The sequence below is a fragment of the Gossypium hirsutum genome, chromosome A09, assembly GCF_007990345.1.
Source record: "Gossypium hirsutum isolate 1008001.06 chromosome A09, Gossypium_hirsutum_v2.1, whole genome shotgun sequence".
NCBI classification, from domain to species: Eukaryota; Viridiplantae; Streptophyta; class Magnoliopsida; order Malvales; family Malvaceae; genus Gossypium; species Gossypium hirsutum.
The window spans coordinates 49,502,696-49,528,595 of NC_053432.1; the positions used below are offsets into that span (position 1 = coordinate 49,502,696).

Here is a 25,900-nt window from a genome sequence, read left to right on the forward strand (position 1 = left end):
TTCTCAACAAAAATTACAAAAGAAATTCAAAATAATTTTAAAAAATTCAAAAATATCTTTTAAAAAAATATCTTCAATTCAAAATAATTTATAAAAATTTCAAAAATTATATTTTTTTAAAAAAAATTCTAAAGAGTCATAAAGAATTTTTAATTTTTAATTTTTTTAAAAATATCTTTCTTTTATTATGTATGCTAAAATATTTTCAATCAATTCAACAAAATGCTCACTCCTATTTGAGATAGATATGTATTTAAATACTTTTATGTTTTAATTATTTTTCTTACCGTCTTTGCCTCATGTCAGAAATTACCAAGTCTAATCCGAACAGTAACCTAATTCAAGCCAAAGAACACTTTCTTGCATTTCAAGACAAAAGGTCAACTACAACAAAGCCTTGAAATTCACCCTTTATATTCCATACTCAAAATCACAAGAACACCAAAGACAAATATATGAAAAAGGAAAATTAGTTAAATAAAGAATTACATAAAAGAACCCTTAAATCCACAGATTCAGACTGCCGGCAAATTAATAGCTTCAACACAAGTTCCAGTTCTGGCTTGAGAAATTCTGTTGGCATAAAGAGTCACCAGACGCAACTGGGTCCCATTGAGATCCTGCAAGTATGGCCGGAACGCCTTCCCGAGCATGACGTAAATATCGACCAAGCAGAAAACAACAGTCTGTAACCAGCACGGCCAAACAGATAATGGAAAATAGTGAGCATGAATGATTGATCAATTAAGACAAAGCGAGGGAGAAACCTAACAAGCAGTGATCAGGTATTGGTTTTTTCTACCGGTTATTCAGACAAATCAATATTGGTAATAAGGCACTGGGATCCATAGCCAAATGCAGACTTCGTGCATTATTTTCCATCTTACTCGGACTATGGTGTTTTCCAGATACGCAGTGGTGTATGTTCAGTTTTTTGTTATTTTCTAGTTTTTCTATGTTTGAAGGGTTCTTGGGAAGTCACATCATTGTATCCATATCCAAATATGCATTGGACACAGGTACTTCAAGTAAAATGAAGTTGAAATAACATAAATTAAATCTTAATACGTAACCTAGCATCTTAGGTATCAAGCTTGAACGAAAAATAAAATACCATCAAACTTTCCTGTGTAAATCCATAAGATCAGTTCTAAAAATGCCACAAATGGATTATAACAAGATGTACTTGAAGTCTGAAGAAAGTTATGGAAAGGTGAAATAACCTAATTCGTGATTGGTGGCTAATATACAATTCTTACGTGGTTCAGTGATCTAAGTACAAATCTAACTCCTTAAGCTGTATCCAAAACAAAGAACATATCTGCAGCACATGCCCTACGTATCTAAGTTCAAAGGCCACTCTCATTTTTCTCGAATTACCCATGTCCCTCACATTTTCAAACATGGGGACATAAACCAGTATCTGACAAACACAGTTTCGAGTAATATAATTTAGTGCTATCTGGAATCATAAGATATCTGCAGCACATGTACTGAAAAGTACAAAAATTATTACCTTGCGAACTTCAGCGCTTTGATTGCTGAATGCGCAAAAAAGAACTGGTGAAAATGAAGGTAGCTGAGCCAGAAGTTCCTCTTGAGAAAGCCGACGGACAAGCTTGCAAAGGCAGAAAAGATGAGTCTATTATGTGATAATGAAATAAGGGTAACAAACTGTCGGTGCTTTAATATAATGTTATGTGTCAAGTGAAAAAATTATCAGCTGGAGGTAAAGAAACTAAATTTGAATGTAAGGTTACAACTACATGAAAATGCTTATTTATTTTTAAAATTTCATTTTATGCCATTCTTATTTGGATGAAGTGCTTATAGTCTGCAACCATTGTTGAACCTCCTACTACTCTGTTCTAGGCTAGCAGAAAACTGAAAACTGATTCAAACAGTAGTGTTCTCTTCGGTTTGCTTTTGGTTAGGTTGTTAAATTCAGTTAGTTCAAATTTCAGTTCAGAAGTTAAATAACCTAATTGTTAAAATTGAACCAAATTCTATTCTTTATGTTTAAATAGTTTATATTTTTTATAGTACTAAAAAATATTTTATTTCAAAATTAGAGGAGAAACTTTAAGGTATTAAATAAAAATAAAAATTTAAATTTTTTTTTTTAAACTGATGAACCAAACAAATCTAATCAGGTGGAATTCAATTTTGGCCATTTTGGTTACCTATTGCAATTGGTTCTTAAAAAACCATAACACTGCACATTAGCTGCAATTTTTTTCTTAAAACAAAGCGAACCAGATCATATTCTTCCCCAAACGAACAAGCTCCAATGTTTTTTTAAATCTTTAGTTTCAATAAATCATTTTTTTGTCATTAACTTCATCATGTCAGGACATCATAAGGATAATAATCAGCTATTCAATACCTTTGTTAATGTCTTGATGCAAAAAATAAGAGTTTTCTCATCTTCATGGATTAAAAGGGCTACAATAACCTGCAACTCCGAAAATGAGACAAAAGTAGGATAAAAATTCACAATTAGAGCAAAATTTCATGAAAGTCGTGTAATCATACACTTAGACATTTGAAAGGGTCATATTCTGATAAAATCATTGATAAGCAGTTCTCTGCTTCAATTGAAACCTGAAACATAATCCGAATGTATTAGGTTCACGAGAAGAGGTAGCATTAGGCCATGTAGCCTGTATTAAACAATTGATGAAAACAATGGCACCTTGGAAACTGCATCCTTAGCAATATGAAGTAACTTTTCAATTACAATTTCAATAGAATCTTCCATCGCATCTTTCTGGATTGACAGAACATAGATTAAGCACATTAGATAATAATAGAAACATAGGTCAAAATTATGTTATTCAGATTCTTCATTTTTCTTGAAGTCCTCATGTCTGACACCTATGTTTTTTGCATATCTGAACATGGGTATGAGATATGACGCTCCAAGAAACCTCCAAATACATGGAGAAAGCTTTAAAATTTTTTAAACAAACCCATGTTGGAATCATACACGCATCCAACACACATGCTCGAGTGCAACATAGGGTGAAAAGAAAATTTTCGAGAATAAAACTACTTAGAACTTCACTTGATGGATATAGTGTAAGTTTTAGTTCCACAAACCTGTTTGTTCACCATGTCAGCTACTAACTGCAGGGTCAATTCCTGGGTTGAAGAATCAGGAGCATCCAACACCTCAATGATAACTTTCAGAATCTGGTTGAAATGCTGCAAATAAATAATCGTCCACCAGCATCAGCATATTGCTGCTATCACTTGATAACAGTCGGCCATTACTGGTTAAGATACCATCCATCAAACTACAAGATCTGTCTCCCTCATGCATGCCATTACATCTATGGTAACTTTTAGCATAGGTTTGAAAACTGATTTTGGTCAATGCCTTGAAAAATCAAATTCTTCTTAAACATAAATGGCAATTAACATACTATTTATGTTTTCATGTCCAACTCCATGCACGTGTATATGTGTTGGACAACATCTTTGACAGTGGCGATCTTAAACATGGTAACTTATGTCCATATTGAATGTTTTTATCCTGGGAATGAGTATCATTAATTTCAATTAGATTATACCTTTGTCCATAACGAAAGGTTTGTATCCATGGAAGCTTCTATGAGCTGCTGAAGTGCTAGCTGTCTAACGGTTGCACTCTCCTTATTGTTAGAAATCTGAAATATGTGGAGAGTCGGAATACAGAAATGAGTTTATTCCTTTCTAGACAATAAAAGAAAAAGGGAAAACAAATTACTCAGATAAAATATGATTTTCACAGCGAGGGACAAGGAAAAAGGGGGGGGGGGAGGGGGGCTAACGAAGGGGACCTTTTGACATTCATAGTTCACCTGGTGAAGAATTTGAGGAATGATGATACGCGATTTTAGAGAAGAGCAAGTCTTGGTATTGCTGGAATTCTCATTACTATTATTGACATCAACAAAAGTGTCAATACCAATAGTGGAATTGCTTATTCCAAAATGATTAGAGATTGTCATCGTATTCATGTCAAAACATGTCGAAGGCCAGTCGTCCATTGAATTCTCACAATCAACACCATCAGGATGGTCAGCACCAGTAGTAGTGCAAGTAAAAGCATTATTACAGCCGCCTTCGAGATTCTGAGGTAAATTTTTCTGAGCTTCACTTGATACTTTTTGAGCAATAGGTTCTAAAACTTGCATCGGTTCTTGCATGGAGAACAACTTCTTGCTGTTATCGATATCATTCGAACCTGAAGAATATCTTCCAAAATAGTAAGCCTTCTTCAATGCACCAGTATATTCACCATCAGGAGAAAGTCCGACATCAGATGGCTCGTGACTGTTTCTAGGACGGGGTCTTTCTCTCTTGTTCTGCAAGAAGTTCATAAGATCCATTTCAATTCGAGGAGTTTGCTGCCTAAGAATTCGCCTTAGAGAATTTTGCTCTTCAGCTGACATACACATGATGTAGTTTATAACACCAACGGAGTCATAGTGAGTATGTATAGATACAATGCAGGAGATGGCTGCTTCTTTTAGTTTTGTGTTTTTATCATAGATCAAAGGTATTAATTTAGCAATCCACAGCTTTAGAATGCCGCTATTAGCAGCACCGTCTGAATTCATAGCATTCTTCTTGAAAGAACTGATAGCGTATTCTATAACAGCCAGTTTTGCCTTCGGTGATCTCTGTTCATCTAAGGCACGGAGCAAAGCTGGTAAAAGAGAATCTATGCCATAGGCTTTGCTTACAACTTCCAGATTCATTACAGAAAGCTGCCGAACTGATTCCTTCGGATCAATTAACCTTGAAAACACATGGTGTAAGATTCGATCCAAGTAACTTTCAAAAGGTTTTCTACATGCTGAAATTATATCTGCAAGGGCCGAGAGAGCGGCGTGTGCAACTTTATGGTGCGGATCATCCAAGTGTTGGAAAAACAACTTCATGACTTTCTCAAAATTCTGTGCAACTTCTTGGACTCCTTTTTGGTCCTGCTGCAGCAGACTTCGGACATAATTAAAAGCCGCAACTCTAGCAGACCAATTAGAATTTGGACTGAGACCCTCTGTCAGAGCCTCCTGGAGTGATGCTGGGCCATCCACATAGTTCGACATTTCACTAAGTAGTATCTGATTGTCATCTAGAAAACTTCTACTGTTTCCAGAAACTCGAGTTGAAATGTTCTTTCTTAAAAGCGGCCTCTGGAAGTTTGGAATAATATTACCTTGGAAGTCCCTAAAATTGGCATCTTTTGAAGAAGTATCTACATGCTGTTTGTCAATATGCTTATCTACGGATTTCCGGGCAAACCTATCATCAGAATGCTCTTCCATAAAACCACAAGCTTGCTTCCCTGATTTCGATGACAAACAAGCTAAAAAAGATTCAATGGTTAGATTAAAGCAGTGAGAAAAGAGTCTTCAAGCTTGGAATTGCATATAAAATGGACAAAAGAACTCCAACCTTTAACGGTCGATGCAGTTGAGTCAGTAAAAATAGCATTTGCAGTAACAGCTGAAGCAGCGACAATAGGGGGAAATGAGAGGCCACAAGCTGGAGGAGGGTCAACTCCTGCACTAGGAACCACAAAGAAAATTTTCATCCATGTCAAGGAACAAAGTAGAAAGGAAGCACTTGCATGATGAATGTGACAGTTACTGAAAGCTCTCAATGGATTTTTCGAGCTACTTAGCATATACCTAAATCAAAGCTAGCTGACCTCTTCTTTTGATAACTGAGTTTTTCAGATATAATTAAACCAGCAAGCGCATTTTCGATAGCCGGAGCCCGCTGTTTGTTTGTATTTGGCATGTTTTCAAAACTTCTTTCAGTACCATTTCGATGTGACTTTACTTCAGAGAGAAATGGACCAGCAGATAGAGGAATGCCTCCTGGTACAGCCCTATTCCGATCCACTGTGGTAACTGCTGAAGTTGCAGGTCCAGGTAAAGTTGTAGAAGTAGGTGCTTGAAAAGCCTTATGGGATTTACGGACATCCTTTACTCGAACTGAAGGAGAAGGATGGCGTCTATGTGTGGTCCCATCTTCATCGTTTATCATCTTTTTAATTTACAAAAAAACTATATAATTTACCCAATCAATCAAAACTGGAAATTCAAAAAGATGAAAAAAGAAAGCTTATACCCTTTGGACGACTGAATCAAAGGACAGAAATAGTTGCTGAGAACGCTCTGGCCAAGTTTTCTTGAACAGTCTGTAGCAACGACGAGCATTTGACCGTACCTTTCATTTCCCAGTATTATTGAATATAAGCCACATCATTGAGCATAATTTCTCCCTCTCTCTCTCTCTCTCTATATATATATATATATATAATGCAGAACCAATAAATATATGGTACGAAGAGTGACAGTTAAAAAATTTCTCACTTAGTTCTAGCAGTGTAAATAACTCGTTATATCACAAAAACAACCAAACTCTTAGCCTAATCGTAAAAGTAAATTTATTTACATTACCATATCTTGATGTATCCTAACTGCAACAAACTGGTGCAATAATCCATGGTAACAGAAAAGTAGCTGGTTTTTAGTACCAGCATCAACCACCTTCCTTTATTCTTATCTTTCATTAACTTTTTTCTAAGTTATTCCTTATATTTTAAAGGTCCTTGGAGAATATCCCCATACCCATATTCAGAACTGAAAATAATATATCTAATAACCAAAAATTGAAACTGATAATCTAAGACATATCGTAAAATTGTGATTAAAACTGAAATTAGAATACGCAATAACCAAAACGAGAGGTTGGTATACAAGAATGGGATATATAGCTTCGAAAAGAAAGTAATTACCAAAGCAATACCTCACTCATTGCATCAGCTACACAGCATTTTATAAGATCCTCGTAAAGATCTGCAGATTTCTGTATTTCTGGTGCATAGGCCCAGTACTCCAGCATCAGAAGAGAGTACTCACAGCATCTGTAATTGTCAATGAGAGTTGTGTGAGGATCCATACTTATCATGCGTATGTCATTAAGGACTGAATAAATTACCTAGCACGGAGTACTGCATTACGGTCATGTTTTGCATGGTTAACTATTTGAGGAAGTACACGGGAAACTTTGCAGTTACGCAGCATCTATACAGTATAGGTATGCATCAATACAGGCATCGAGATAAAAATGGGAAAAAGAAGTTACAATAAGAGACTTTCATATTGTCTGCACATACTGTTTTGATGCAGGTGTCTGCGGATTCAGCTATTATAAGAACCGTAATCACAACCAGCTTGAAAAGGACCTAAGAAGGGTATCACATAATAATATTGAAACTCGAAACTCAAAAGCAACCATAAGGTTAAAAGAACAGAAATGTAAGCACTATATTGAGGATGTTAGGACAGGCTGAAGCTATTATATTTACTAGTGATTTTATTAGATGAAAAAAAATTCTTACCGGGATGAACATTTCCGAACAAGCTTCAAAATCCCCCAACAGCTCTTTTGACAAGAAACATAAGAGATGACAGGCCTGAGGGTAACAAAGAGTTAAGAACAGTTATTTTGAAAAATAAATAAGGTCTGTAATTTGCTCCAAGATGCATAATTCAGATTTTGTATTTTAGTTATCTTAAATCCCTATCTGCATAATATAAATATTCATTTTCACTTTACTATATCTATTCATTTTTACAGATGTTATTTGGTTTGCTAAATGAATTTTCAATACTTATGCATGGAACAATTATGAATTAGTTAGTCTGAAACAGTAATGTATTTGGCTGTTTTAGAGATAACATTGTTTTTTATTGAAAACTGGTCATATATCTCAACCTATACCATAAGATTCTATTGATCATTTGTAGTAGTATCTCTTCTCCAATCCAGTTTAATTGATAGCCTTTTGTGCTCTGTAGGCTATGTTAATTGGACTTGGTGTGAGTGATGGCTACGGGTATGTGCCTAACATGAGTATGCTCAATTTTTTTTCTAAATTTTCCACGTATTTGGAGGGACAGATCCCTGATACCCATGTCCAGATATGGGTCAGATCAGAAACAGTTACTTCAAGAAAATGAAGTGTCAAAAGAAATATAGCTGGGCTGTCAAGATATAGGTAAAGTATTTTCCATAAGGGGGAAGCAGCAGGGAAATATGAAATTAGAAGCTGACATTTGCAAAAGCAAATAAGCATCTCATCCTCCAAGATATCAATTCAACTAACTGAAAAATATAGGTAAAATACAATTTTAGAAGATAAATCTTGGACATGGAAATTGCTAATGGGTGATACAAAATATTGCTAAATGCAGAGAGGGTTTTTTGGCGATGGCAGGATTATGATTTTCAACAGCAACCAGCAGAGGAAATCCTACCAATGAAAGCACGACTGCTAAATACTGAGTCATCATTCCTTGTACGATAGTTCAACTAACCTGCTTTACGATGCTAGACCTTCGGTCGGACAACTGTGTGCAAAGAGGTGCAACAAGTTGCTTCAAGAGAGCATGAAAACATGGATAACTGGTGGCACCTAATCGAAAAAAATCTAGACAATTAAATACTTAATATTCAACACAAGCCCCACACCATCAAAATAATAGAAGGCTTCTAGCATATGAGCACATTTTCAGTTTGCATAAATTTCAACGCATAAGAAAAACCAACTTCCTAGTTTTAGGTTCAAAGATGCACACACGCTGTCAAACACAAAACTGAAGAAGATTAATTTCAAAGTTATCATGTAGTCAAAAGCACGCATCTCAAAACTTAGCTCTTAGGCACTAAGCCTGGTGAAACATGAGCTGCAAATTATCATTAAGGATTTTTAATGTGCTTCCAGAGCAAATGTTTAGTATTACATATTTTGGATATTTTCGAATGAAAACAATATATTTGGTTATTAAGCAAATTATCTTGATTTTGAACTGGTAAACAAGCTTAAGTTCGTAACCAACTTCAGGATCTTAGTCCACAAACAAGCATGAATTCCACCATTGGGGAAATGTACGACTCAAGCACTACATCAACAATGTAGTAAATAAATGAGTTCAAAAGTTACAGATTCAAGGTTGAATAGATCATGTTCAAGTTCAAACCAGAGCTTGAGTAAATTAGAGAAAAGAGTAACAAAGTGATAAATAGCACAAACCTCCAATGACAAGAGCTTCAACTCGCTGCATAGCAGCTATTCGAACAGACCAATCATTTTCCGCTACAAGCATACACGCAATCTTCTCCATTTCTCTTATTAGCTCCTTTTCAGAGTTTAAAGTAACTGGAACTATGGGTTTGTCTGTAAAGTCAATCTCTCCTATATAACACATTATAAGCATATTAGTCTGTCAGGCCACTGTAAGCTAATTAATTTGACAGCAATACAACACGGACACTGCTTGAAACTAGGGTAAACAAGAATTATAGCAAAAGGAATTGCAAGGTAACCTAAACTAAGTAGCAACAACATTAATACTTCATGACTAAGTTTGAAAGTGGAACCATTAAATTAAATCAAAATGCAAAGAAAAATGAAATCCTAACCTATGTTACTTGGGCTCTGTTTCCGATACGAGATATTCAATTTTTCTCAAATTCTTCCATGTATTTAGAGGTTCCTTGGAAGGTCATATTCCCACAACCAAGTCTGAATATGCGTCAAACACGGTATATGGATCCTAACAACTTTATTTTTAGTGGCATAATCACATTATCTAGGAAAATTTTAGCCAACTTCCAAATGATATCATATGAAACATTATACATCCAAGAAAAAAATATTAGAAGAAGTTCAAATGCAGTGCATCATATTTTGGCATTGCATATGAACTCTATATGCATGCTGACCTCCAGAAACAGATATATCTTTAAAAGAATCCTTTGTCTTAGGATTGCTCTCTGCTTGGTTCCCCTTGGCTGAGTCAACTTGATCAGAAGAAGCAGATGACACGTGTCTATTGAAACTGAAAACCTTCGGTTCTATCTTCTGCAATCTGATATTAATATCTCCTAACTGCAGTTAAGAATTGCACTTTATGAGAAAGACAATCACAGTAAACCACCAAATAGTTAGCAGCACAAATCCAACAACCCCATATTGGTTTGAACCTATGATGTAACTATGACATGCATAAAGAGAAAAATAAACTACGTAAAATTCAACCAAATCCTTTAGAATAAAAAAGAATGGTGTTAATGATCCAGAAGCCATTATTAACTCTAGAAAAAGGCCCAACTGGAGATGAATGGCAAACTTAAAAATTATTACCATCACCATAATAGTGCTTAGAAGAAACCAAGAAATAGGCAAAGAAATAAAACATAACATTGAAAATTATTACCATCACCATGATAGTGCTTAGAAGAAACCAAGAAATAGTCAAAAGAAATAATGCATAACATTACCACTGATGAAGGAAGATTGTTTCGCTGGAGTTCAGCAAGAAATTCAGGCCCAAACTGCATGTACATTTCCTGAAAATAAACAATTAATTATTTATAATAGCTTGCCTCTTGCTTTCCTTTTATGATCCTAGAGGATTAGGGAGCTCAAGTGTATTGTCTATCTACATCAAAGAAGAAGAAATAGACTGCAAAACGTATAAGGTGTTGTATGGATATGTGATTAGGAACTTTAGTAGCATAATTCAGAAAGTCCTCTTTCACCTTACTCATTCCCAGAACAATTAGCTGTCCAGCAAGCCATTCTCATATTTCTTATTTAAACATAAAAAAAAAAAAAAAAAAAAAAAAAAAAAAACAAAAAACAAAAAAAAAACAAAAACAAAAAAGACAAAAAACAAAAGAGAGGCAAGAAGAGTTCGAATTAAGTTAATGACTTGATCTAGGCCAGAAACAACAGAGCCGCGGAGGTGATTGGAGACACCAAACCACACCTGTAGTAGAAAGGAAAATGGTTCTTGGAAAGAATCATAACACACACAACTATAGGTTTATTTATGAATGTATACGTATATAGGCACCCTCATGCACATACAACAGACAAAAGAAATGAGTATGGTCTTTTTATGTACAACTGCAGTTTCATAGAAAGAAGAAAAAAATATCTGAGTAATCCTGTATTAACGAGAGAAAGGCTTGTCTTTTGCATTAGTGATACATAAACCATTAGGCCAACTAAAGGGAACAGCCTTAACTCATAATGATAATTACCTCAATGCACAATGTAGCAGCTTCTCTAATGCTCTGAATTGAGTCATTCAACATCTGTAAAATCTGGGAAAAAAATAGAGAAGAAAACACACACACACACAATGAGCATAAAAAAGAAGTTATTTCCGAAAGGAATGATATTTGGGAGTTATTTATTCCTAACCACCAGTCCCTATGGACATACCGGAGGAAGAATAGCCTTCATGAACTCCATCGACGTAAAAACAGTGATAGCAGAAGTGACAGTCCTCATAAACTCTTCACGAACTCTCAGGCTGTTATGCGCCCAGGTTATCGGCCCAACTTTATCTACAATAATAGCTGGAGAAGAAACCTGCAGGATTAATAATTAATTACAAGCAATTAGGTCCATCCATTGCAGAGTAAAATATATAGCTTGGAGTCGGACCCTACATAGAAATGGCTTGATATTTTATAAGAAAAAGCAAGGTTCTAGCAAATGCTGCTCAAGCGAAATTCAGCCCTTACCATACTGAAAAAGTTTTAACGCATAAAATTGAAAACAATTGGATTAGAACACGGTTAAGCCTATTATCCACAATTATGGAAACAGCAGAACAAATCGACCTACAGCAACTAGCAACTCGGCAAGATTTTTCTTTCTTTTATTGAAAAAAAAAAAAGCCTCAACGAAAAACCATAAAGCCAAATGAAAATTTAGGAAAAGGGGATAAAATTATATTTGAAAAAATTAAAGACTTTTGAGTTCAATTTGAAAATATTAATTGATAAAGACAAAAATAAAGTTAAACTAAAATTGACCTAATCAAGTTTTAATCAACCATAGAAAAAAAAATCCAAAATTCAAAAGGAAAAATATAGCAAAATCTTAGAAGCCTAGAAAATAACTGCTCTTAGAGGAATCATCAGAAGTATTAACTTATTAAAAGGAACTGCTCTTAGGCTAAATAAATTCACTTGAAAGAGATTAATTGATAAAGACTCGTATAATTATACATCAAACAGAGAAAAGCAAAAAAATAACAATAATCCATAATCCAAAAGGAAAAAGGAAGAAGAATAGTGAAAACCTTGAAAGGCTAAAACAGAACTGCTCTTAGAGGAATAATTAGAAGCCCCAGAAAACTCCAAGGTATTGAAAAGCTAATTGCATTTCAAATCACAATGTATGACATAAAAGGAAGGTAAACAACAAACCTCCATGAAAGTCAACAACAGCCCTCTAGCTGCATCACGTAAAGGCTGCTTATTATCCCCTAAACACTCCACAATTGCAGGTAAAACCCCATCAAAATGCAGCTTCAAGTTGTCAGCTGAGAGCACGGCAGCAGATGCTAGACACTGGAGAGCTCCCAAAGAGGCGTTTAAGTTAGATGGGTCATTGAGAAGGTGAATACAAGTTGAAACAAGAGATTCAACGTCGGAAGAAGACAAGGGTCCAGTGGAAGACTGGAGAAGAGAATGAAGAAGCTCAGCCCCTGTTGCTCGGTCCTTTGGGTCCTTGGAACGTGCTAGTTCAAGGAGTTTCTCCATTGGGTTGAAGCTGAAAATGGAAGATCTATGATGGGAAGAAGTGGGAGTTAATGCAAGGCTAAACCAAAGGGGAAAAAGATAAATGGAGGCAGTGAGAGCATTGGAGCTTAGTGAGAAGTAAACCAGAAGCCTTCTTTATGAAAATGCAAGCTTTTTTTCAGCCTTTACAACGTGAGAACGAAGGAAAGAACATTGCTCAGTGGGTATACTTTTAAAAGATTTAAATTCTAAAAGAAGTATGCGAAAATCAAGATTATTTATCATAAAAAAATATTAAAAACCCAGAATTTTTCTCACTTTTTGTTTGAAATTTTTATGAGAGCAATGGCAAACTTACACCATGTTTGGTTGGGTGTATTGGCTACACCCCTAATCGGTGGGCCCCATTTAATCCCACTTCAATCCTCTATTTGGTTTAGGGTATTGGCTAATACCCGTCTATTACATTACACCCCTAATCTTCAAAATTCACCGATTTCTATTACGTTCCTCTTTCTCAGATTAGGTGCTGCTTGAGTTTTAGACCCTGTTTTACCCTCCTGCTTCCCCTTTCCGTCTTCTGTTTCTTCCTTCTGTCTTTCTTTTGCTGAAGATTACAATAGAATCGACGCTTGGCCTTCTCAACCTTTTATTTTCGGAGTTTACTGCAACTGGAAAGGTAAATTCATATTTCTAACTCTCCTTTGCTCTCAAATTTATATGGATTCCTGTATTTTAATTAGCTTAAGTTCCGAGTAGATTTCTATTTCTTAAAGGTTTTTGTTGCTGGTGGAAATTGGAACTCGATTGCTCTATTTGTGGACTGATGTAACCTATTCATTATCGTTTTCTTGAAAAACTCTATTATTGATAATCTGCTCTCAACTTTATCAGGAAAAACCAGTCAAGCCGAAGCCTGCACCTGCGGCCATCTCAAGCACAGCTTTGAAGCAAGCTTCAGGTTCTTTATTTTCTTAGTTCTGTATTTGGAAAGATCAACCTGCTTTTATCTTTTATTTGAAAAAAAGGAGATTCTATCCAGGAAATATTTTTTATATTTATGCCTTCTCTTTTTCTTTTTCTTTTCTTTTTTGGTAACAATAATATCTTATAGCTTAAAAGATATTCTATCCTTGATCCTTTTGTGAGCTATTAAGTATACTAAGAATTAAGTCACTGCAGATGCAGCTGAAAATGCAAGTAAGGAATTAGATCTTAGTGTACCTCCTATTCATGTTGATCCAAGTCAATTCAACAGTGTTCTCCATAAAGGAAAGGATGATGCTGACACAAATTGTTGGACTTCTCCTGGTGGTGCGGGATTTATGATAAGAGGACAGACATACTTAAAAAATAGTGCCAAGGTGAGGTTTTCCTACCCTTGTTAATCATTTGACATGCATTTTTCATTGTTTTTATTTGTTCTGAGTGCACTCTTATCATCTTATATCATCAAAGCATGAAATTAAGAGTATCTGGTTTATTATAATGGAAAATTGAGATACAAATTGGAATGACAGTTGTCTGCTTCGTGTGTAGTTCTACTCATTCATTATGCTCTCATCCTGAGTTGATACATATGTTTCTATTGGTCAGTTCATATTGATTCTGTTAGCTATTGGTGTGATGCAGTTTCATTTACCTAATCTTGCCAGGTCTGGTTTCTAAATTGGATTAAGAAACCAAAATCGACTTTACATTTATAGTTTTACTGGTATTTCTGTCTTACCTTGTATTCTTTGTTTGGTTTCAAGGTTGAGACCCTCTCATTCAGTTCAGTAGTTGGAAGTTCTTTGTTTGAATCATTATTGTATTTGGCCCATTTATTAATTTTAGATTTCTTAATGTATGAGTTCTTTGATTGCTTTTAACTATATTTATCTTGCTTAATGAATTCTCTGCTGGACAAGTAAAGTTTCAAATACAGAAAATGAGGAAGCATGATTTTTCCTATGATGAAAATTTTCCTTTTACTTTATAGCTGACAGTCCTCTTCCATGGTTTTATTATATCTGTAATTTCTTCCTCGCATTCTTTGTTCTTGCCAATATTCTGTAGAGAATCAATTGAGTAACCTACAAGTCTTTTCGCAGATAATGGGTGGAAATCCCCTTCTCAAGCTCATAGCTGTTGATTGGTTCAAAGTCGATAAAGCAACAGATAAAATTGCATTGCATCCAAAGAGTCTAGCTCAGGTATTAAACCGGCTTCGTACTGTTTCCCTTTCTTTGAAGGTGTCAATGTTATGAAAGTCATGTGAAAGTTGCTTCATTCTTAGCAAATTTTCTGCTAGGATTGGTTTCTTTTTGTTATTTACATTTTTCAAATTCTTTCCAGTAATTTCTTTGCAGATTAGCCATGCTAATATAATTTTATGAAATCTTACTATGTGCATTTTACAGTCTCAATTTTGAGTGCTAAAACCTATAAAATGAACTTATGGCTTTCCTGGTTTCACTGTTTTTCATGCTATGGCTTAGCCATTGTTATGCTAAAAGAATACTCTCATTTTTTTATTTTAAGCAAAACATTATGTATTTTCTTGGTTTTGTTTATAAGATGCATCTTGTTCCTAGAAAGTCCCCTTTAGCCTTGCTTATGTTTGAATGAATAGAGATTCATGTATCAGGAAGTCAATTTGCATGCTTGTTACTCCTTTTTTACGTGAAATAAAAAGATGCCTTCAGTAGTGCTTTTATTAATTTTCCCCGAACTCGATTAGTATTTTAGACTGGATGAAACAACTATCGAACTTTTTGGTTATCTCAACAGTATTTAGTTCCTTCAATTTCCATTTCTCAAACCATTTATATTTCTTTATCTAACAATAAGAAACAAGGCGATTACCAACTTTCAACGCATCTCCCTTACCTTTTCCTTGATTTCGTTAACCCCATATTTCCCAAATCGTCTGTTTCTTGTCCTGTCTTTCTGGTATATCCACACAGCCATTGCAGCATCATCATCTGAACTGCAAACATCTTCTATGTATTATGAGACTTAGCTAAATAGCTATTGAAATGCCTGGCGGATCCATAGATGTAAGAATTTTCTTTCAGTTTGCAGATTTTAATTCGAGAATGGACTGTTTCTACATAGGACAATTTAGCAAATGGTTTGCTACTCCTACAAGCTGCTAGGGACTTTATCATTTGTTTTGGGACAGCCACACTATCTATTCTTGCATCTATGTACTCCTAATGTTGCAGACAAATAGCACATCATATTCTCTATCACACTGAACAAAAATGTTCCTTCACTGTTGGAAAAGGCTGATTCGAGAATATTGGAGGCATCGTGAATGATTTTGCTTGATGGAAAAACATTTTTATGAATTATGACCTAACTGCTATTTTCATTTTCAGTCTGATGCCGGAAAAAATCTTCCATTTATCCTTGTGATTAATCTCGAGGTACGCATGTGGATGCATTTCTACCTCCTTTATCTGCATATTTATTTAAACAAAACTGTCAATACATTGGAAATTTTTACAATTGCATAAGATGGTTATGAAAAATGATTTCTATTTTAAAAGCTTAGTCCTGCAGAAAACTAACTATTAAAAGCTCAAAGTTGTTTGCTTAGGACAAATAGGTTTGGGATCGTTATTGGTAATGACACTTAAGCCATATTTCTGAACACAAAATGATGTTTTCATATGAAGAAATTCTAATCCTGAAATAGCCATGTAATTAAGTGGATGATACGAAGATTAAAGTTGAAAATTTTTAACAAATTTTATTGTTCTGGATGGTCAATGCAGATCATGCTCTGACCTTCAGATTCACTTCTAGTTTCCACTTTTCTCCCAAACATACCGACCTTGGAGGATACAATGGGAATATTTGTAGCATGGGGAGAATTTTTGTGGAATTAATTTTTAGGTTGCAACAAATTTTACCTTGGTTTTTCAAAGAGGATATATGTTTTGGTTTCTTTTTTCCAGATTCCTGCGAAACCAAACTATAGTTTGGTCCTCTACTATGCTGCTGAAAGGCCAGTGAGGAAAGATTCTTTACTGGAAAAGTTTGCAGATGGAACGGATCAATTTCGTGATGCAAGATTTAAACTGATACCAAGCATTGTTGAGGTATGAAATTGTATATTGTAAACATCTCACCTAGTTGTTATCTATTGCTCTAATGCTAGTGAAAAGCTCAGTTGTTTCTAAATGTTCAAAGGGGTATTGGATGGTCAAGCGTGCAGTTGGAACAAAAGCTTGCCTACTTGGGAAAGCTGTTACATGCAAATACTTCAGGCAAGACAATTTTCTGGAGGTAATGCACTTGTGGTTTTGCTATTTTCCTTGCCTCGGTCTTGAGGCCTACATAGTATCAGGATCTATAAAGTCTTTTGATATCTCTATATTGCAGAGCGTGATGATTACATCCATGCTTTCGTTGCATATTTTGATGTTTCGTTTACCAAATGCCACAAATTGATGGGTTTCTCTACAGGTTTGTATCTACATCAAAATTCTCCATCCTTTGTCCTTTCCATTTTATCTACGAACAGAAATCAGCAAGCCAGCCTAGAAGAACTTTGCCTTGGCTAATGGCAAATACAAAATGCAGGACCAAGATCGCGAGCTACCCATTGGAAGCAAACAGTCCTATATCTAGAGGATGTGTTAACCATCAGTGAAGGGGAGACAATAATTGGGAGCGTGACTGTTGCACCAAACAAGAAGAATCCCCGAGACGTTGATATAATGGTTAAATATTCATTGAGCGGACGACGTTGTGTGGTTTCGAGAGTTCAATTCTATAAGATGCGCTGATTTTGTTGCAGAGTATTTCATCACCACTACTAGCTGTAGGATACCTTGTTTGCATGTTCCTCAAATGTTTCACCAACATTTTTTTAATTCCTTTTCTACTTTCTTTTTTCTCGAAAGGTTTTCCCTGAGAAAGAAAAACACATAAGATGCATGTACTTCATTAACTCAATCCAACTGTTTTCTTCTCATGTATGCTTCATATTGAGTCTTGTGTTTTGTGCTGATGTGAGGGAGCATATATACAAATGACATTGGATGTATGACATAGGACTAAATAGATTTTGAGCTTTGACAAGCTGCTTATAAGCATTGTTTCTTATAGAAGAAACACATTATTGGAGAAAGCTTTTGAATCTCCCAACTATTGGATTTGGGTTTCTTTTTGACAATTTGTTTATTGTGCTTTTGTTTAGATGATGAGAAAGGAAAGTCAAGAATTATATTTACTCGTTAAGTTAAATGAAGATATTTGTAATTTAAAAAAATAAAAATTCAATATAAATTTAAAATAAGAGTTTAACTAAAAAATAAGAGTTAGTGGCAAAAATTAATAAAATTTAAATTTTAGTGGTAAAATTCAATAACATAAAAATTAAGTTACAAATTTACTCATTTTTTAAAAAAATAACGGCAAATATAAATAAAAATAAAGTACAGTGACAAATTTCAATATTTATCTATAGTATGATGATAAATTATATATTTTTATTAACTTATATTTAATAATAATTATGTTAAATTATATTTTATAGTATTATATATTATGATTTTAAAAAATTCATATAAGAATATTTAATATTAAGAATTTTATTAAATCATATATTTTAATTAAAATATATTTAATATTAATTATTTCAAATTATATTTTATAGTATCATATATTATGATTTGAGTAAATTCATATAAGAATATTGATTATTAAGAATTTTATTATAAATTATATATTTTAATTAAAATATATTTAATAATAATTATGTTAAAATATGATTAAATTATTTATTACTGATAATAATAATCTTATTAAAATTTAAATAACAATAACAATAATCATTTACCAAAACAATTTTATGCTAAGGGTATTCTAGTCATTTTAGTTTTTTCCATTATGCTATTACACCTCTATTCCATTCAACCAAACACAAGATTACTATTACGCCTCTATTCCATTACATTCAACCAAACAGTGGATTAGCTATTACACCTCTAATCCAATACACCTCTAATCCCAATACACCTCTAATCCAATACAGCGAACCAAACGCACCCTAAAAGTTTCAACGGTTTTATCATCATTAACCATCCGGAAAGTGGAATCCAAAGTTGATTTGAGTGTTTTACCTTTTAAATTTTAATTATATAAAATGTCATATTTTTTTATAAATGCACCAGTTAAAAAAAATTCAACTAGGAACAATACCTTTTATTTTTTTATTATATTGTTAAATTGATATTTATAAATATTTATAAATTAATTTAGAATTATTAATTATAATTCTATTTAAAAATAAGTTGTAATAATTTTATTGACTTTAAAATAGGGTTACTCATTATCAATAAGTCAAAATAATTAATAAAATATTATTTTAAAAAATTCTTAATTATTTTTATTTGTTATAAGTATTTTTATTTTCATATTTATTAATCAAATAAAATAAAATTATAATTTGAATAAAAACCAAATTATATAAATAGAGATTGATTTTATCTTTTAATTATCAATTCATAAGTGCTAGAGTTATATATTAATTAAAATTTAAGTTTAGATCTATAAATAGCATCCATTAGTAACATTTAAGAAAGATATCTATAAAAATAAAGAAAATTTTTATCATTAATAAGTTAAATGTATCTCAAAAAGAATAGAACATTAAAGTAATGGTTCTTTGAAGAGGAAAAATTAAATTATATTCGAACATTAATGATATCAGAAGGTCTCAAAAATATATATAAGATCATTTTAATTGATGATAAGCTAATATAATATAATATTATTTTAAAAAAAATTATAAGTTGTTTATTCTGTGCAAATCAAGTACTTTTTATACATTTTTTTTACCTTATTACCATACATGAAATCATAAATGGGTGAGAAAATTTTACCATATAAGATTTCAATAATTATTTATTAATCATCATTATTAAATGTGTTTATTAATTTAATGTAAATATATTTCATATTTAATCAATTTAATGTAAATATCTTTTATACGTATCATAAATCATTATTATAATAAAAATATGTTGTTTTATCTTTATTTTAATTTAATATTATAATTTACATTCTAATATATTTCTAAATAGAATATTTCAAAATTTCTATATTATTTTTAACTTCTTTTATTTATAAAATATTATTTATTTTTAATTTATAAAAAATATTTACCTGCAACACAGGTAGGTGAGAAAGAAATATATGGAAACATTGACTTGTGAGAAGAAATATATGGAAACATTGAGTTGTGAGATAGTTTTTTGAATTATAATTTTTTTTAATTATTAGTTGATGGGTGCCGAAACTACCAAATATAAATTCTTACGACAAATATAACAATAAATTGAAATATAAAGTAGTAGGGTCGAATCTACAAGGTCTGGTTATCTAATTTCACCTTTTCTTGTGATTAGATTTGTTGTTGCGGCCACAGTCGTGCCCACGACTTGTGCGTAGTAGTGCTGAAAAAAATAAAAAAATGGGAGGTTTAAATTGATTAAGATAATAAAATAAGGAAATATGAAGTGTAATAATTAAAATAAAAATAGATTCGAATATGCAAAAAAAATTAAGAAAATAAAATAAATGGGTAAATAAAATATTTTTAAGCTTAGTTTTAGCCTCAATGTACTCCAATCTTGAATCAATCCTTGAAATAGATTTTCCCTTACAAGCAATCAGTTGGTTATAGTGACCAAGAATGTCCCGATCACCAACTTTTTCTAATGTAGTCAATATCAGTACGACCTGCAAACTGACTTTTGCCAAATTTCTAACTGCAATACACATGTTCGTAATTTAAGATTTCAAAAGCCTTGCGATTTGAAAAGCCCAACTCGAATCAACGGCCTTAACCGCGTAGGTCGTTTAAATCCGATCTCTATCTTCCTTTACGGAATCCAACTGACTTTTCCCACCTAGACACGCTAATTTGTTCGCAGGAATTCGAACACAGCACGACTGATTCGTCTTCCCAACTTTACGCCAAAGAACTCCAACCTAACATACACTTTTTCAATTGAAGCTGAATCAACTATAAGGGGCGAATTTGTACTATCCCATATACCAGAGATATAGGAAATACTGTGTTGAGAGGTTTTTTGAGTGGGTTCGAATCTCACGATTGTTTTGTTGGAGTAATTTCTGGGCTAAAGCTAAAAGGGGTTTAGTTAATCATAAAAAAAAGTATGCTTTAAAAATATATTTATGGAATTGTGGGTGATGGAAAAGGAAGGGCCTTGAAAGGCAATTAAACCAAAAGATTGAGAGTAAAAAAAATAAAAATAGAATAACAATAGCAAGATGAATATGGCGCAGGAAAGGGGAGAAAAAAATTATTAAATGCCAAGGTAAAAAAAGTGTGTTCAATTTGTTGTAACTACTAGGTATTTATATGCGGGCAATTTAAAAGATAAAGCCTTTTTTTTAATATTTACAAAAATGGGCCAACTTTTTGATTATTTACTGGAAAGGGCCGAATTTCTCGAAAGTGTATCTATGCAAGTGCGATGTTAGTTGACATGTCAGCAAAATGCGTCCCTGGGGAGCGTTTTGCCACCTTGAGGGCGCGCTTTATGCTGACGTGGCAAAACGCTCCCCCAGGGACGCGTTTTGCCTGTTTTACCCTCCAATGACTATTTTTTTTACTGTTAGAACCCCCAACGGTAAAATATATATATATAACCCCCTCTTTCATTTTTTTTACACTTCAATCCTTTCAATATTGTCTCAAATTTCTCTCAGATTCTTCTCAAAGCTCTTTTTAATTTTTGCAAAAAAGCTCTATTTAAATTTTTTCTGAATAATTTTTTTAAATAAAAAAATATTCGATCATGTTAGCAATGACCGGAGAATTAATTCGTCTTGATAATAAACACATCTCCATTGAACAAATGAAAATTGTAAGTGTTAAATTTAATTTTTCAATATTATTTAAGATTTTTTTATTTATGCAATTTTAATTATTTTTTATTTTATATTTTTTATAAAAGTCTGTAGATCGGGTGTTGCAATGCTATATCCGTAATACGTCTGGTCCTTCGTCACCGTTGATAGAGAATTACCTGCGAGAAGCGGGTTTTTGGCATGTGGCCACGATAGGCCGGGGGTGCAAGTTGAACCCGAAACTCATTAGTGCGTTGATAGAGAGGTGGAGACCTGAAACGCATACATTCCATCTTCCATGCGGAGAGCGTACTATCACTCTGGAAGACGTGCATTTGCAATTGGGATTGCCAATGGATGAGTACGCAGTCACCGGGTCCGCTCAATCTACTGATTGGGAAGTCGTATTGTATGAGCTTTTGGGTGCTATTCTGGATAATATTAATGGAGGTCGGATCGAGATGGGCTGGTTACAAGACACATTCCCTGAGTCAGATAATGATTCGACTGAACTACAAAAAATACGATATGCTCGAGCATACATTCTTGAGATAATTGGAGGTTATCTGATGATTGACTTGTCACGAAACCTCGTAGATCTGAGATGGTTGCTGAAACTCGTTGATTTTAGAGTAGTTGGTGAATTTAGTTGGGGGTTTACCATGCTGGCAACATTGTACCGGAAGATATGCGAGGCAACGTGACCGAATAAAGCCAAAATCGGAGGTTGCCTATCACTACTGCAATCATGGGCACGGTTTCGCTTTCTATTTTTACGTCATTGAGTGGACCACCCATATACATTCCCACTCATAACAAGGTAAATCTTATATTAGATTTTACAATTATTACGTAGATTTAAAATATAATCATATGCTAAAAATTTATTTAATTAGGTGGAACTATTCGGCAAGTTATGTTGGATTACTACCTCTCTTAAAGATATACAGCTTCTATTAAACCAACGATCGAAAGCACAAGTAAGTATTAAATAAAATAGATATATATAATAAAAGAGTCGATTCGTATTTAGTATTTAGTATTTACTATTTAGTATTATGTATATAACTAATATTTTTATCATGTTTATATAGTTTCAATGGACACCATACGAGGATCCGACTATTCAGGCAGTAATTCCAGATAAATACTTTCAAAATTCGAATATGACATCGTGGAGATGCACTAGTCAGATAGAGTATTGCAACAATTTGGATTCCAACAATCGATTCCTGTGGCACCTGAAGTGCTCGATGATGAGCACAAAATCCACTTACAGTAGTTGCATATAGATTGACCGAGATATTGGTCAGCATATATCGAAATGTGAGGAAATCGGTATGATTACATACCTACTCAGGAACCGATCATCGTTCCAGAGTTAGCGTGCGTGCCAGAATACATGCCATGGTTTAGGATCCATGATAAGCCATATTTACTGTCGGAAGATGAGAGGCGATGGCAAATTTGTGTCGAAAGGGAACGACGAGGCCATTTAAATCCAAGAAGAATGGATGATGACGCGGGCTCATCAACAGCGCCACAGAATCACCGGGCCCATCAATAGTGCCCATACAATCACCAGGCCCATCAACAGCGCCCACACAGTCACTCGGCCCAATACTTTAACTGACGACACCTACATCACAGCCTTTTCAGATTATGCTAGGTGTATATCTTAGCCCTTTTATGTATCATAACTCTTATATGTTCCTTTTTTCCAGTCCTATGGTAGGTTGGAGTACATGGCCTTGTTCATCTCTATTCTCGATTACTCCTAGTGGACTGTCGATCTATAGGCCACCGTCGCATGAGAGATCGCACGAGGCACCGTTGGAGAGCTCTTTTTTTTTCCAATCCCTATCGCCTTATGGGATTCAAACACCTTCGCCATGGGTGATGCAAACACCTCCGCATTCACTATTCTATCAAGGTGGGTCATCCTCCCAACACCCACAACCAGATCCCCTGTCGGAGGAACCAGAATCCCCGCCGGAGCAACCACAACCCCTACCGGAAGCTGGACAAAAGAGGAATCCAGCGCGTAACCATCGACAACCCCTATGTGGCACTGAATCCGGCTGGTACCAACATTGATTTTTTTAATATATTTGTACAAACTTTTTATATTGTTTCATTTAATAAAATAAAAGTTGTTTTGAATAAAGTAATTGTAATTTACTTTTATATTTTTAATAAAATAAAATTTCTTTTAAATAAGGCAATATTTTGAATATTTTTATATTTTTAATAAAATATAAATAATGCAACATAGTTTCATTACAACAACTATTAGCTATTTCGATTTGGACATGATCGACTTGTATGGCGAGTTCCTACACCATCCGCACAACTTCTGTTGGCTGGTTATTTCTTGGATATCCATATTGTTACGTATTCTAGTCGAGCAAGCTCGATCCATTGGTTTACAATGCAATTCTCTATCCGGTAACAACTTAAATGGAGCAAGTGATACAGACGACCACTTATGTTTATCTGGGACCGGTGGGAATACGTGTCTCTGTACGTCGTACATGTATTCTATTTTGTACACTTTGTCGACATAGTTCATGGAGTCTAGACGGAGATTCTAACAAACTGCAATTACATGAATGCATGGATAACGAAGTGCGTCAAACCTCCCATAGTCACAAGTCTTATTTCTCAAGTGTACACGATATTGCCCGCCAGTAATACCTTGGTGCGGTTTGTCAAACTCTATCACACGAAACCATAGGTTACCTCGATCGTGACACACTGTGCGCATGGTGTTCACTCGCGCCTTCGCCTTGTTAATTTCTTACAATACCTTCCTGCACCATGCATGGCCTCCTTGTATTTGGCCTCCATAACTCACTGCTTGCTTTGGAAATAATACCGCTAAACAAAAATGTGTCTCTTGTACAACCAATGTTATCAGAAAATGACGCGTTCATTTTAGAACAGAATTTATGCATTCAGCCAGGTTTGAGGTCATATGACCATATCGTAGGTCGCCATCGTATGCTTGTGTCCACTGTTCGAAAAGTATGGTAGTCCGCGCCTTCTTCATTAACTAAACGCAAAACTACCAACATCTCATGAAAATAGTCCTTACTTATCTCATACTCTGCCAATATAAATTCATAGTAAAAATTACACGCCACTTTTCCATTTAGAATAAATTCAATATTACAAACAAAGTTATATTAATAGAGATTAAATACCCATGTTGGTCACTTGTCATTTTTCACTTGTAGATCAAAATTGCACGTAGTAGTTGGATGCAATGTGCCTTAGGCAATACCAATGGTGTGTGCGATGCCATAGGCTTCCCTGTCGCTCAATTGCAGCTTGTATTTTAGTGCCCCGATCTGATATAACGCAGATATTAGGTTGGGAACAGACATGCCTCCTTAATCTAGAAAGAAAGAAATCTCAGTCATCAGCTAACTCCCCCGGTGTTATTTCAAATGCAATTGGAAATACTCTTCCATTGTCATCCTGTGCTACAACTAGCAATAGCCGATGGGTATATTTACCAAACATAAAGGTACCGTCAATTTGTACCAATGGCTTGCAGTATAGAAATGCATCTCAGCATTGTTTAAAGCCCCAGAATAGACCTTTGAACACTTCACATCCACAGAACAATCAGTTGTTGCAGTATGTAGGTGCCGTTTCAAGGTCTGTTATGCAACCTGGGACATATCTCTTTAGCACTTGACACCATTGCTACATTTCATTATATGAAGCATCCCACCCACTATGCATCTTTTCCAACGCCTAGCTATCTAAGCCTTGCGGTAAGAGGGCTTGTACCTCATTTAGCTACGAATATTGGCAATTAAAACTAGCACTGAAGTCTTGGTATCTGCCTTCACCGTCAGTAGTATTAAGCTAGCTAACATATCTGAATCCATCTTGGGATGATCTTATGAAACACCTATCAACGAAGTACGTTAAATAATGCAACATTACACAATAACAGTATTATTCAAAAACCCTAAATACTGTACCTTCAACACATGTATGTGGACCTTTGGACTTTTTTATCTCCTACAACCCTATCATTTTCCTTAACGAGGTGTAGATTTTCCATGAACATGTACTGTCTTGCACTATACACTTCACCTCAAACTTATCAGATTTGGATTTAACCACGTGATAGTTAACCCTGTTCATGCTACTATATTATTTCAATGCACCAAGAAAACTATCCTTATTGGAAAACTCATTACCAACTTCCAATTTACTCGAGTCTAATAACGAACTTGTATGATCACGCGTTCTGTGTGGTAGATATGGAAACTCCAATGCATTATCTGCAGATAGATCGACATTATGCATGTGGGCTGAAGGCGAGTATGCCTTGAGTCATGAATCTTCTTTTTTATCTGAACCCCCTTCAACATCTTCAGGTTCGGGTGGA

The 25,900-nt window shown here is 34.3% G+C and overlaps 2 protein-coding genes across 12 annotated transcripts; one reads left to right on the forward strand and one right to left on the reverse strand.

Annotated features, from left to right (window-relative positions):
* Positions 1-339: 339 nt before the first annotated feature.
* LOC107888788 (CLIP-associated protein) lies at positions 340-12,672 on the reverse strand. Of its 3 annotated transcripts, none has more exons than XM_016813002.2 (22): positions 12,298-12,672; positions 11,303-11,452; positions 11,119-11,181; positions 10,351-10,419; positions 9,793-9,958; positions 9,101-9,262; positions 8,385-8,482; positions 7,406-7,480; positions 7,181-7,249; positions 7,003-7,088; positions 6,811-6,928; positions 6,130-6,228; positions 5,705-6,045; positions 5,449-5,561; positions 3,846-5,359; positions 3,576-3,671; positions 3,103-3,207; positions 2,696-2,770; positions 2,536-2,604; positions 2,387-2,455; positions 1,517-1,618; positions 340-686 (listed from the first exon to the last, which is right to left on the reverse strand). In XM_016813002.2, exons 1-22 carry the CDS (start codon positions 12,631-12,633, stop codon positions 516-518), a joined length of 4,146 nt encoding a protein of 1,381 aa, XP_016668491.2. In that variant the 5' UTR covers positions 12,634-12,672; the 3' UTR covers positions 340-515. The 3 variants fall into 3 exon arrangements, with proteins under 3 accessions (XP_016668491.2, XP_016668490.2, XP_016668492.2); XM_016813001.2 differs by having other exon boundaries at positions 5,449-5,556; positions 5,685-6,045; XM_016813003.2 differs by lacking the exon at positions 12,298-12,672 and adding an exon at positions 11,608-11,749 and having other exon boundaries at positions 5,449-5,556; positions 5,685-6,045.
* A 242-nt stretch (positions 12,673-12,914) lies between these two features.
* On the forward strand, positions 12,915-17,782 carry LOC107888786 (protein ENHANCED DISEASE RESISTANCE 2-like). Of its 9 annotated transcripts, XM_016812994.2 has the most exons (9): positions 13,061-13,291; positions 13,507-13,573; positions 13,795-13,812; positions 13,885-13,976; positions 14,706-14,807; positions 15,978-16,025; positions 16,560-16,703; positions 16,795-16,890; positions 17,071-17,782. In XM_016812994.2, exons 4-9 carry the CDS (start codon positions 13,938-13,940, stop codon positions 17,146-17,148), a joined length of 507 nt encoding a protein of 168 aa, XP_016668483.2. In that variant the 5' UTR covers positions 13,061-13,291; positions 13,507-13,573; positions 13,795-13,812; positions 13,885-13,937; the 3' UTR covers positions 17,149-17,782. The 9 variants fall into 9 exon arrangements, with proteins under 9 accessions (XP_016668481.2, XP_016668483.2, XP_016668482.2 ...); XM_016812992.2 differs by having other exon boundaries at positions 12,915-13,291; positions 13,795-13,976; XM_016812993.2 differs by lacking the exon at positions 13,795-13,812 and having other exon boundaries at positions 13,062-13,291; positions 13,871-13,976.
* The last annotated feature ends 8,118 nt before the right edge of the window (positions 17,783-25,900 follow it).

What these genes read in the sequence shown, in the direction of transcription:
- LOC107888788 (XM_016813001.2), bottom strand. Translation starts at nt 12,633, where the DNA reads ATGGAGAAACTCCTTGAACTAGCACGTTCCAAGGACCCAAAGGACCGA. An exon ending in TGAAGCTCTTGTCATTGGAG is followed by an intron (nt 8,483 to 9,100) that starts GTTTGTGCTATT and finishes TTTTTCGATTAG; the next exon opens with GTGCCACCAGTTATCCATGT. An exon ending in CAGACACCTGCATCAAAACA is followed by an intron (nt 7,089 to 7,180) that starts GTATGTGCAGAC and finishes TATACTGTATAG; the next exon opens with ATGCTGCGTAACTGCAAAGT.
- LOC107888786 (XM_016812992.2), top strand. Translation starts at nt 13,938, where the DNA reads ATGATAAGAGGACAGACATACTTAAAAAATAGTGCCAAG. An exon ending in ACTTAAAAAATAGTGCCAAG is followed by an intron (nt 13,977 to 14,705) that starts GTGAGGTTTTCC and finishes GTCTTTTCGCAG; the next exon opens with ATAATGGGTGGAAATCCCCT. An exon ending in ATCCAAAGAGTCTAGCTCAG is followed by an intron (nt 14,808 to 15,977) that starts GTATTAAACCGG and finishes TTTCATTTTCAG; the next exon opens with TCTGATGCCGGAAAAAATCT.